Source organism: Populus alba, chromosome 11, assembly GCF_005239225.2.
Source record: "Populus alba chromosome 11, ASM523922v2, whole genome shotgun sequence".
Taxonomy (NCBI): domain Eukaryota; kingdom Viridiplantae; phylum Streptophyta; class Magnoliopsida; order Malpighiales; family Salicaceae; genus Populus; species Populus alba.
In genome coordinates, this window is record NC_133294.1 from 11,629,834 (window position 1) to 11,643,478 (window position 13,645).

Below are 13,645 nucleotides of genomic sequence, written 5' to 3' on the forward strand. Positions count from 1 at the left end.
TTTTTGTTATGTGTTTAATTTTTGAAGTAGTTTTTCTGGTTCATCTATGATTTATTTTTTTATATAGATAATTATATTTTTAAAAATAAAAAATATTTATTTTTAGATGATATTCTTAATATATATAGTCTTACATATCAATTTAATGTTATATTTTTTAAAAATCAATATTTTGATCTATATTTATCTCTTAGTTTTTCAATTTTTTTTTATATGTTATTAATTATTTTTTATTAATTTATTAACACATATAATTTTTAATTTATTTGATTATATATATGCATAAATTTTTTAATTTGTTATATTTTAAAAATTACTAAAATACATTAAAAAAAATTTATATAAATAAATTCTTATAAAAAAATAAAAATATTTGATCCTTGTTGTCACGTAGCGGTAACATAGCCAGTAAGCTTATTAAATGCAGTTAGCTATTATCGCTTGAGAGGATTTTTTTCATACATAGAAAGAGTGAAAGAGAAATGGCGACGGCGAATTCTCCAGATGCCAGCAACAACAACAATACTGATTCTGATGTCGAAGACACAAGCCCTAACCCTAATCTTTCAATTAATAAAAACAATGGATTTCTTATATCTTCTGCTGAGTCCAGTTCCCCTTCCGTCTGCCTCCTCCGCTTCGCTGGTGACTCCGCTGCTGGGGCCTTTATGGGCTCCATCTTCGGCTACGGTCCTCTCTCTATAGATACATATATCTACTATAATACTGCTGTTTTTCATGACTTGACATTTTGGGATTTTTCTCAATTGTGTTGTCTAGTGGTTTTGGAATCAATGGCGATAATTGAGACCCTGAATTTCTTATTGCTCTTTTTTTTTTTAAATAAAAGAAAAACATTTGGGTTCAAATGAAGGAGGCTTTTGATTCACACACAACGTGATGTTGTTTCAAGTTTTATTTTAACGGGTAGAGCTGTATGTATGTGTTCTTTTCTTGAGGTTAATTACTTGAAAGAGTGATAAGGCATAAAACTTTAGTGGTTTCTACTTTTTAATCATTTGTATGCAGTTCTTTGTTCCAATTGCGCTCACAAGTTGGTTGGTGTCAGCTCATGGAACGCTTTATAGGAATTTTTACTTTTTGTCTTGATTCATTAGCCAGCTCCAAAGTAAGCCAGTAGTGATAGTTCCTGTCTTTAGTTTGCTGTCAAATGGGTGTTACTAAGGCATTGGCTGTGATATGCCTATATGGATTCTGCTTTTTTATTGGTATCAATCATCTTTTTTTTTTTATTTTATTAAAGTGTAGCCCACATTGCTGTATGTAGATATCAGTTGTTCATACGCTATGATCATTCTAGTGTGCTGAGGAAGTTTACTAATTTCCTGTTGCACGCATTAATCGGGCATTGTTGTGCCAGCTTTTCATTGTTTTATGTGGACTGTTTTGACTTTTGAGGATTAACTATTTTTGGAGGATGCCTCACATAGAAGCCTTTCAGGTTCTGGTTTGATTAAGAGGAAAGGTTTCAAAGGATCCTTTGGGGAAGCAGGATCTTGTGCCAAGGTGTGAGATATGAATTAATTTTCATCTATAGCATATGTACATATGCATGATGGTTATAAGACATGCTTATGTTTTTTTTTTTTATTATTTTTATTTTTTGTTATAATGCAGTGGTGAATTTATTTGCTTTCAATTATAATTTGCGCAGGAGAAATTTATGCCCACACTGTATCTTCAGATCTTCAGCTGATAAAATCTTTTTTTTTTTTTGGTTCTCGCTCTTCTTATCTGTTTCTTGTATTAGACATTTGCAGTTCTATCCGGAGTACACAGTTTAGTAGTCTGCTTTTTGAAGAGGCTGCGAGGGAAGGATGATGGTATGACATGTCAATAGTTAAACTGGTTCTTTCACATTACTTGTTTATATTTTATTTTATTTTATTCATGCTTCTTTCTTTGCAGTTATCAATGCTGGAGTAGCTGGATGCTGTACTGGTCTTGCTTTGAGTTTTCCAGGTATTCAATGTCTTATGTAACACATTAAGTTTCAATAAGACATGAATTATGTCTGAATTAAAAAAAAAAAATATATTAGCCATTCATTTTCATTGTATCTCTGAAGCTTAAGTCTTATGATCATGTGCACATCCATCATTGGCAATCATCCAAGCATATTTTCCCTTGATGTGCACGCACGTCTCCTTGTATGCTCAATGTTTTTGGCATTTTGGAAAAAAAAAGTTATCCTCGCTAGATTGTTTTTAGGTATGCCTTGTTACTTGCTAGCATATCTTTTTTTTTTTTTTTTTTTTTTTGTGGAGGTGGTTTTACAGTTCCATAGCAAGCAATACTTTGTGCCTACGATGCTAGTGACTTTTGTTCTCAATACTTTTTTCAATTTTTTGACACATTTCTCAAATCTTTTATCATCTATCATTTTCTTGTAAGTATATCATCTTATTTTCCATTTGATGCCAAAATTTGGACCCTTCTCCTATCTTTTATTTGCTGAGAACTCCCAAACATTTGGGTACTCACCTATTTTGAAAATCTAAGCCCTTTCTGTCTTTTTGTTGAAACTTTATTTTTCTACATCAAAATTCATCCCTAAAGAAATATTTTGCAATAATCCAAATACTTGAAACTACCGAGCTTCCAAAATTTCAATCATGATATTATCATTTCCAAATTCAGTATTGGCATAACTAATAACTACACAATGTCTGCACAAAGAACAAGTTCTATGTGTAACTCATGATTGGTTTCAAGTTCTTAAAAATGGAAAATGTTGTTAGCTACTGGATATTTTCATAGAGGGGAGACTAGTTAAAGTTTGGCTTCCTTAATTGGTCAATGCTCCTTAGTGGTGATAGGTTCGCTCTCGCCTATCTCTATTTAGCTTCCTCTACTTTTTTAACTTTGATTTTCCTTATTTTTTTCAACTTCTTTCTTTAATTACTATTTTTCTCAGTTGATCAACTCTTCAACATCAATCTTTGTTTCTCATTGTTCATCATTGTCATTTGTTTCATGGAAATGTAAAAAGCATGTTTGCTGGATTTGCTACCCAAAACAAAACATAAAAATACCCGTGTTGCTTGAACTTGTGTATGGGTGTCAGATAGGCATGTGTCCAAGTGATTGACAAGTGAAATCTCCCAAAACTAGGATATGTAGACCCAACAAAGATGTGTCCAAAAATTGGATACGAGTATGGGTACACATGTGCAAGTAAACATATAACGAATAATTGAAAATCGGGAAGACATAGAGGTTTGATTGATGAGTTAATATGGTTAAGAGTACTTTGAACTATTTTAAAAATTGGTTTTATTAGAAATATATGATTTTCTTCAAAGCAAGCTAAAAGAAAATAACTTCTTAGTTGTAACACCTTAATACGTGGAAAAATCCTATCAAATCATGTCTCCATGTTATATTATCACCCACTTGTAACTAGTGTTGTCAAGAGGTGTTAAGACGCTCGTTAAGGCACTCTAGGCGAGGTGAACGATAAATTTCAATGAAATGCTGCCTAGGCGAGCTCCTCATGAGTGGGCGTCGGGCATTAAAGCGAGTGCCTAATTGAAATACTTCCTTTGGTGCTGAATATTTCTTTTTTTTTTTCAACTAATTTATGTTTTGACCATTTTTTAATTTACCACAAGAAACAACTTGGGTGTTTTTTGTAAAAAACAAAGATTAGGGTAAAAAAAAATAAAAAAATCATTAAAATGGGAGGCATACAGTCAAGGAATGACACTTGAAGAGAACCACTACCACACTTTACATTGAACAGAGTCAAAGAACAACACAAGTACATAACAAGAACGCATATATGAAGATGTTTTTGAAGATTATTCAATAATGATGATGATATTTAAGCTTGCTTTTTAATCTATTTGGCTACTTGCTATTTTAAATTATCTTGTGAAAAATATAACTTTATACAACTATGTTATGGTATTTTATATTTTATTTTGATTTTCTAATGATCTAATCTTAATTGGAAAGATATATATATTTTAGATTTATATAATATAATATATTTTTTTAACCTGTAGCATATTGTCTTGGTTCATTCGGGCAAGCGCTTGGTTGTGCACCTAGCATCTCAGTCATTTTACAGGCTTGGTGCCTTTGCCTTTGATAACATTACTTGTAACCAAATCACTTCTCGAATAAAATGCTTGTAGACATGATAACTGCATTTGTCTTCTTTTCTCTCACCGTTACGACTTCTTTCTTCATCTTCTTACTCCCATCATCTATTTGCATAAGAATTTCTTATATTGATAGATTCAATTCCAAAATTTAGGTGGGAGGTTGGACTCCTATTTCATAATTGTACTCACGTCAGGTTGTTTCAATGCTAGTGCTTAGGCAAAACCAAAGGGTCCAAGCATCATAGCTTCACACCGTTGCGCATTTATATGCAGTCAAGTAGAACAAGAATCAGCTTATAAGTATAATTAATCAGATTACTACTTGAGTTACCTTTTGGCTCCATGCAATTTTCCTTTGTTTCAATTCTTAATGTTTATTTGAAGTCATCAATTCCAACAAACTCCATTGCTTGTATTGATGCAGTAGCTTTCTTTACAATTCAGAGATATTAGGGTTATTTAATTTATCTAGGGTCATGATTTGCATGTGACTTTTTATAGCATTTCATTAGAGGTTAAGTTGTTTTACTTGGGGACTTAAACTAGGAATCCTTTTCACAAATAATATAAATAGGCTACTAGGGTTATTTTATATTTGTTCTTTGTTAATTTATTGATATATTTAGATTCAGGAGGTTTGTTGTGAATCTTAAACTCTATTACATTGTTACAATCTCAATGCTATCCTAATTAGCCATTATTCTGCTGTAATTTCTGTTCTCTACCATTTTCCTCATCCCACACTATGTCAAGTTGGCAGTGAACCAAAAAGATCCCCAAGAGTGTGTTAGGGTTTCAATCCTTTAACCATGGAAGGATGTGTTGGAGTTTGTAGATGGAGAAATCAAGATAGGAAAACAATTATGGTTGAGATAAGTAGTTAATTGAATGTTTGTTCCTCATTATTGATGCTTTGCAGCAACAAGAATTAGTGGGAGCTATAGTGGAGATTCAAGGCGGCCATGACTCTTTAGACATAGTAGAAGGTGGTGGTGGTTGTATGGATGAAGAAAAAAATTGAATTTCTATAGAGGAAGAGAGTTAAAGAGCAACAAGTTCTAAAAGATGATTTTGATGATAATATTTAAATAGGTTGGTGTTCTCCACCAATCTATAACATTTATTTCAATGATGATTATGATGATAATAGAGCAATCAATGTTGACAATAATAGCAATGATGATGTTATCAATTGAAAAGGTAGAAGTTTGCAAAGAGATCATGGGAGTTGCTCAACAAAGGAAATTTGCTGATTTACACTATGTTTAACCTCTATTGATTACAACTATGATATTATCCCAAAGGTTGAAGAATTGTGCAAATTTTATTTGGATAGAACACATGTTGATGAAGTAAGTTTAAGATTTGCACTTCATTACTCAAGAAGTCAATAAAACATAAATAAATTGTCAATTGATGTTCCTTATGCAAAACTGATCATGGAAAAGCTAAAGCCGATATCTAAAATTGTTATGCACCTAAAGCAAAAAAAAGGAAGAGGTTGACAAGTCTTGAATGAACACCCACAAAATCAAGGCAAGAATGGTTTCCACCTCGAGAACTAGTTTCTTCCAACTTGAGGAGAATGATGCTAGCAGCTTTCTTTAGATTCCTTATATTATATATAGGATATTAGGATTAATTAATTCGAAGGTCATATGATTGGCATGTGAGTTGTTAAAGCATTTCCTTAGAGATTAAGTAGCTTTACTTTGGAGACCAAGACTAGGAATCCTTTTCCTGTATGGATTTAGGCGTTAACTAATGCTAATAAGCTACTGAGGTTTTTTTTATCAATTTATTCAGATTCTGGAGGTTTCTTATGAACTCTAAACTCTATTAGCTAGTTCCAAATCTCAATTGTACTTTAAATTTAGCCATTATTTTGCTGTAATTTATGTTTTCTACTTTTGCTGTAATTTTTTTTTTTTTCCTTTGAGAAGACTGCTTTCTGGTTTGGCCTTTAGAAATTATTTCTCTATTGCAGTTTGTATTTAGAGTTGTAGAGCTCTCTCTCATCCACTGTTATTTATATTTTTCCTTACTATTCTACAATAATAAAATGTTTTCACTTCTTATTTACAATAAAAAAGTAATTTATTTTTCTTGTCAAAGTAAATTAGCAATGAATTCACACATGACCACAATAAGTAGTTTCTTCTTCCAACTCTAATCGGTACTTCCATGGGATGTACTCTGATGTTTGTTCAGAAAAGAAAAAAAGAAGTCTATTTTAAAAGAGGTCATATTCTGAATTTTATGGGTTTGGTTTGCAATTATGTTTTTGTAGGAGGAATTTTAAGATCTCCATCGAGGATATATATATATATATATATATAAACCCAGAATGGAAGACAACAAATTACAGATAACTAAAAAAGGAAGCTGACTATTAAAATTAGTCTTATTTTCAATGCGTAACTGTGAACCAAAAGGAGTTGCATGGAAATGTTAACGAACGTTAACGAGTTCTTCTCTAATTGAATATGATGCACGTGATGGACGGCATTTTGGTACCTCTGATTTTTCCCTTTTTTTTTTTATTATAAAAAAAAAAAGACAAGAAAAAATAAAAATCATGTAGATGTCTATTTAGAGTCTTATAAGTTTCTCTTCTGGATTTGCAGGCGCACCTCAGGCACTTCTGCAGAGTTGCCTTACATTTGGAGCATTCTCATTCATAATTGAAGGGCTAAACAAGCAGCAACCAGCGCTGGCTCACTCATTTTCTTCAAGGAACAAACGTGACTATCACAATGTAACCTGTCCCGTAGCTCTCCATCTTGCAGTCCCTCTTCCAGATGAACTAAAAAGGGCCTTCTCCTTTTTCTGCAAGTCCCTGCGGAAGCCCAAGAGTGGAAATTTTCCTGCTGTTTCCTGATAAAACCCGAAGCAGATTGATTATGTTTAGATTGTTGGTATGGCGACATTGTATCATGTAAATCTGTATTTTTAGCTTCTGAAGCTTGTTGCAGGCTTGGACAATGAAATTTATTTCTTGCGTGGTATGCAATTTCATCTTGGCCTAGAGGCATTATTTGAAGTCGTACGTTCTTCAGTACAGAAATCATAAAAAATTCAGGATTATTATAGAGAAAATTCTCATATGTATCTTTAAAAAGTTACAGGTGCATTATAGAGATAAAAGAGCATTCTCCTATATATATTATATATATATATGCGCACGCTCGCGCATGCGCGCGCACATACACACACATGAAATGGACATGTAAATGTAGTTTTTTCTTGATCTTCAAGATTAATAACAATCTGATTATATATACTATATCCATTAAGAAAGCAATAAAAAGACTTGTTTGCCAGATATTTAAGCATTTAGTTCATGGATGGTAATGAAAAATGATCTTTGCGTGTAGAAACATTAAGCTTTGTATAATCAACATATTTTTTGTGTACTTGAGATGTGAGTAGGAATGAGTTTATCTTTTTTATTCTTTACCAGCATGATTCTGGTATTTTTAGGCACTATATGGATAAGTGCCACCAATTTACTATCTATGATGGGATAAATGACTTGTATCTAATAATTTTAAAATCTCAGCTTTCACTACCTCCATCATAGGCGGATTCAACCTCCTTTGTATTTTCCTTGTTGATTTCGCATTGTCCTCCAATAGTATGTTATGCATACACATTAAAGTACTAATACACTTGATATCGGCTAAAGTCCATCTAATTGGTGTTTTGTGATTGCACAACAACTTTACAAGTTTTTCCTCTTGCAAACTTGTCAACCCTTTCGCTATGATAACAAGAAGTGTATTGTTGTCTCCAATGAATATATGCTTCAGATTATCAAGCAAAGGTTTCAACTCTAACTTAGGGGCCTGTAAAATAGATGACAAAAGTTTTTTATGTGAAAGAACTAAATCAACATAGACATTACCATGGGAAATGGTTTGCAAAGCTTGTAAAGCCAATGCTGATTCTTGCATATTTTGGGGAATACATATGTGCATATCCATCTCTTCTATCTTAGTAAAATCATAGCTATAACTCAAAGTCACGCTCAATCCATTCTTACAATCAAAATAAAAAATTTGTTGCACACCCTTATCAACTTAGTCATAGCATGTGATAGAATAAACATTGTTGTAAGGATATTTCATTGCATTATGAAAATAAATTCATTCTCTTCATCTTCAACGTCTATAAACAAAGTATCCTTACCACAATCAATTTTCGTATTGGCAGTTTTCAAGAATGATCTCCCAAACAATATAGGAGTGTTGTTTGATGAATTATGTTCCATATCAAGAATATAAAAGTTGTATGGAATAACCAAATTATCAATCTTGACTAGGACATCTTTTATCACACCAAGTGAATAAACAAAGTTACGATCCACAAGTTGTATTACAATGCTAGTTTTAATCAAAGGCTCCAGACTAAGACAATCATAAACATGTATAAGCATAATACTAATGGATGCACCCAAATCGCATAAGGCCCTTTTAAAACTAGCATTACCATTAACATATGAGATAGTAAATGCACTTAAACCTTTTGCTTCAAAGACATATTCTTTTGAACAATAGCAACAACTTCACCCATACTTACCATTTTATGGCCTTTTAGCTTGTAGGCTATTTTGGTAGTACACAACTCCTTCAAGAATTTGACATACTTGGGAATTTGCTTGATAACATCAATCAAAGGAATGCTGAGTTCCACTTTCATGAAAACTTCTAAAATCTCTTTTTCTTTGTCCTCTTTCTTGGACCTAGAAGAACTCACAAGAAAGGGGGAAATTATCTTAAAACTGAAATTGATTGAATTAGGACTTACCTTTGTAGTATTGGTTGTTGTTTCAGTTTATGAAGGGGGAGGATGTTTTTTCTTTATACTCAATTCGGTTTCTATCTCCTTTTTTTCCTCCATCTCAATTTGTTTCAACCTTTACTCTTTGAGTTCTTTCCCACTTCGCAGCGTGATCACATTAACATTCTCTTTTACATTCAATGCTTGGGAGGGCAACTTTCCATTTATTTGTGCTTTTAATTTTCCTACACTTGAAGCTACTTGCCCTATTTGCTTCTTTAAGTTGTGAATGCTTGACCTTATTTCTTATTGAAAAGACATGACATTTTATTGCAAGGTCACTATGTTAGAAGTCAAACTTTTCATCATCTCATAAAGATCATCACTTGATGACCCCATAACATTGGAAGTTGTGAATGCATGTGGATGTCTCATTTGATAATTTTGTTGGGATTGAAATCCATGGGGATGAAACTGTTGGCTTTGATTTCCTTGTTGAGGCGGGTTCCCATAGCGTAAGTTTGGAAGATCTCTCCATCCGGGATTGTAAGTGTTAGAAAAAGGATCATACTTATGCTGAGGTTACCCATTAAATGCTTCATCAACTGCATTAGCTTGTTCAATGTAATCTTCTTACATTGTTGGGCACATATCCGAATCATGTTCTTATAAGAAGCATATGCTTGTTCAACTTTCACTTACTGTACATTTCCACAAGCCAAAAAACACACAAGAGAAGTAAGATCATTAACTTTATTCTCAAGGTTAGAAATGCTTAACTCATTTTCTCATTTGCTTGGGAAGTCTCCACGAGTGCCAAATTGTTTGGAGTTGGCTACCATATTTGAGATTAATTGGCGTGCAACCTCGGGTATCTTATCTACCAATGCCCCTCCATTTGTCGCATCAATGATACTATAGTCAGTAGGCATCAGTCCTTTATATAAATATTGAATGAGCAGCTAATCGGGTATCTAATGATGAGGGCATTGAATGCACAATTACTCAAATCTTTCCCAAAACTCGGAGAGTGTCTCCTTATTAGATTGTCGAATCCCACATATTTCTTTCCTTATATTGGCAACTCGAGATACTGAGAAATACTTTTCAAGAAAAATCTTTTTCATGTCATTCTAAGTCCCAATGAAACATAGGAGAATAGAGAAAAATCATGTTTTTGCTACCCTTTTTAAAGAAAAAGGGAAAACTTTCAACTTAACCTGTTATTTGTCAACTCTGTTCGGTTTCATACCAACACAAATCACGTGGAACTCCTTGAGATGAGTATGAGGATCTTATCCGGTAAGTCCATTGAATATTGGCAGTAAGTGTATAAAACTAGACTTGAGCTCGAAGTTGACATTGTTGTCCATGTTTATGCATAATGGTTAATTCTCCATGTTAGATAAACGAGGTCCTTGAGTGTCTATTATCGTGCAATAACCATGATGTTGACACGAGCTTCCTTTCATAACCTATGTAAAGTGTTTTCTATTTCGTGATCTACTTGTACTTGTCTTTGGTTAGTAGAACGGGTTACAAGCATAAATCATCAAGAAAACTCAAAAGAAACCAACCACATAAGAGATTGAAAGTAGTGTAAATTGAATGAAAATCCTATACTAGAAATCAAAAACTACCTAAAAACCCTAAAAAAATAGCGGAATTTGGCCTCGATAGGGTGAAGCTAGTGACCAAAGGCAACTGGTCCTATTCAAAACATCGTTTCCCTTCAGGAAATATAAGGTAAAGACCTAATTCCACCAAAAAGTTGGTTTTGAATTGTAATTGTACTGTACTATACAGTATCGCTGCAAGAAAAAAAATTGTTTCTTTTTTTTTTCCCAACAAAATAAATAACAATCACAACAAATAAAAATCACAGCACAAGAATCAACTAAAATCACTTCTCAGGCAACGACGCTAAAATTTGTAGCAATGTCGTAGTTGCAAACATTAATTACCGTAGCTTAAAACACAACACACAATATGCTATAGAGCAAGTAAGGGGTCAATCTCACGAGAAAGGTTCAAGTCATATTTTTATACTAGATGATATGTAATTTTTTTTTTTTGGGGGGTTGGAGGTTATCTAAGTTAAAGAAAAGAAAATAGAAAACTATCAAGCAAAATTAAATAAAACCAGAAAATTATAAAGAAAACAAACCTTCGTCACAAGTAAACGTCCACCTACAGAAATCAGAACTGATCATGGAAATAAAACGTCACTTTATACTCTGAATATTTATCTTTTGTTACGTTAATTAGTTAACAGATCTACTGTATAATTAATCTTAACCATCAAACAACCACAATGTCCGCACTAGTAATTTAATTCAATGGCAGCCTTAAGAACTAGATGACTTGATTAATCTAGACAATATAATTATATGCAATCCATGTTTGATTTGATCAATCGAATGTTCTCCCTAAGATTATTAATCTGGATTCGCCATAATTTTAATATCAGTTGCTTCACAAGTTTATATTCCCCAACTCCAGTTTTGAAAGCAAACTTAGAAATAGATTGTTCACAATAATAACTTAGAGTCCGCTCTAGTAATTAAAATAATCAATCATAAGACATAAGCATAGGAGAACAAATGTATTCATTCATCATATAAATTGAAAAGAAAAGGTAAATAAATCTCACAGTTCTTGAAATTCAAAGGTTTCTATATCCTTGCAACCAAGAAAAAAAGTTTAGCCTTGCATGTCTATTTAATAATTAATTAAAAAAAAAAGCATGATTTCGGTTTCTCTTGGAAGAAGGTGTATTCTTTCTCTCTTGGTTGGTCGTTCCCTCTTTCCCTTCTCTCTTTATTTTTATATCCTAAGAAACCCTAATCCTTTTTCTACAAAATAGTGTTTTTCTAAGTAGACAATTTACATTTAAGTATTTCAATCATTATTTTCATAAAAAGGGGGAAATATCCTTACATAAAATCTTTAAGTTTTGAGTTTTGACTTAGAGGAGCTAAATTGCCAAAATAAAGACTTCGATGTTGGTTTGGATGCTTTAGGATGCAATTTGGACTTCTTTCTTCACAAAACCTATATGTTGAAAAACTTCATGTGTCATCTTAGAAAAATCACATCTCTCTCACATGAGCTTTTTTTCTATTGAACTTTAGTAGAATGATAGGTCTTCGAGTCAGGAATCTAAAAAAATTGAGTTTGCATCAAATTGACATCTTTAGCTCAAGATTTTGCAAGTTGGAATGGCTGAAGGTCAACATTAGTAGAATATGAGATCTGAATTCGAAGGCTATGATCTCCTTGCTCTTTCTCTTTTTATTTTTCTCTCCATATATATACAAAAAGGTATGGATGTTAGCTTTCTAATGCCATTGGAATCACTTCTTTTTCACCTTTAGAGCTCAAGCTCTACACAAAACATCGATCGGAGGTCAAATATGTCAATTATCTCCAATTTACTTCTTTTTTAATCTTGCATCCAAAAGTGCCTTCAAAACATAAAACAAAGAATATCAAGACATTTTATACATAAAACATATACAAAATACTAGGTAAATGTGGGTAAAACTATCAAATAATATGGTTGCATCACCCAACCACAACAAAAGCCTACCAGGACTTCCTAATAAAAATTCTAAGCCATTCTACAATGTTATCTTACCAACTCCCCTACCTTATAACCCTAACAATGCTAATAGAACCATTAGACCTATCAGGAACAAAGACTTGGATGAGAAAAGAGCTAAGGGCCTTTGTTTTTTGTGTGATGAAAAATTTATACTTGGTCACATGTGCTAGAACAAGAAGCTTTACTCTTTATGTGTTGTTGAAAAAGACAAGAAGAGTAGCAAGGGAGAAGGAGTGATCGAAGTATAAAATGACACGCACAACCCACATAATCTCTTAATGCATTAGAAGGATTGATTGGCCTAAATACTCTTAAAGTCACTGGCAGAGTAGGAAAACAACCATTGTTTATCCTTGTGGACTCTAGGAGCACACATAATTTCATCAGCAACCAAGTGGTAGACATGTTGCGCTGTAAACTCACTAGTATTAAAGCTTTAACTATACAACTCGCTATGATGGAACCATGTCCTGCACTTTAGTGTGCAAAAACTTCCAATGGTTAATATAGGGAGTTGAATTCATGACTGATGTTTTTACCTTAGAACTTAAAAACGATGACATGATCTGGAATTATAACGAGATGTGGATGGCATTTATGTGGCAAGGCCAATAAGTCTTTATCAAAGGGGATGATCCCATATCAGTAGAGACTGTTAGATTTAAGCAACTTAATGGCTTGTTATGCAATAAGAGATTAGTTTATGAAATTAATCTATGCAGCCTACACCTTATTAGGGATCAAGATCACGAGGGGCAACCAATGTCCACTAGGTTATGACCTTATGTTATTGAGAATACTGCCTTGGAAATTCTGCAGGCAAAATACCAAGAAATATTTAAAGATCTTGGGAGCTTACCACTACCATGCAGCCATGACCACAATATAACTCTAAAGGAGGGATCTAATTTAGTCAACCTCAGGCCTTATAGACACTTAAGTATACAAAAGGATGTAATGGAGATGATGATTAAAGAGATGCTGGATTCGAGAAACCATCTAACACAGTCATAACCTTTTTGCTTCCCCAATGGTCCTAATTAAGAAGAAGGATGGATCCTGGAGGCTATGTATTGACTACATAGCATTAAACAAGGTTATAGTGAGGGATAAATTCCTTATT

General features: G+C 33.0%; 1 protein-coding gene across 1 annotated transcript; it reads left to right on the top strand.

Moving 5' to 3' along the window:
• Window positions 1-432: 432 nt before the first annotated feature.
• LOC118035369 (chloroplastic import inner membrane translocase subunit TIM22-2) lies at window positions 433-7,176 on the top strand. The gene is made up of 5 exons (XM_035040918.2): window positions 433-690; window positions 1,463-1,527; window positions 1,772-1,844; window positions 1,930-1,983; window positions 6,761-7,176. The coding sequence occupies exons 1-5, from the start codon at window positions 483-485 to the stop codon at window positions 7,012-7,014; spliced, it is 654 nt and encodes a 217-aa protein (XP_034896809.1). The 5' UTR covers window positions 433-482; the 3' UTR covers window positions 7,015-7,176.
• Window positions 7,177-13,645: the final 6,469 nt, after the last annotated feature.

Excerpts from the sequence above, each read along its gene's own strand:
- LOC118035369 (XM_035040918.2), top strand. The coding sequence starts at position 483 with ATGGCGACGGCGAATTCTCCAGATGCCAGCAACAACAACAATACTGAT. Across the intron at positions 691-1,462 it reads GGGCTCCATCTTCGGCTACG|GTTCTGGTTTGATTAAGAGG; the intron begins GTCCTCTCTCTA and ends GAAGCCTTTCAG. Across the intron at positions 1,984-6,760 it reads TCTTGCTTTGAGTTTTCCAG|GCGCACCTCAGGCACTTCTG; the intron begins GTATTCAATGTC and ends CTGGATTTGCAG.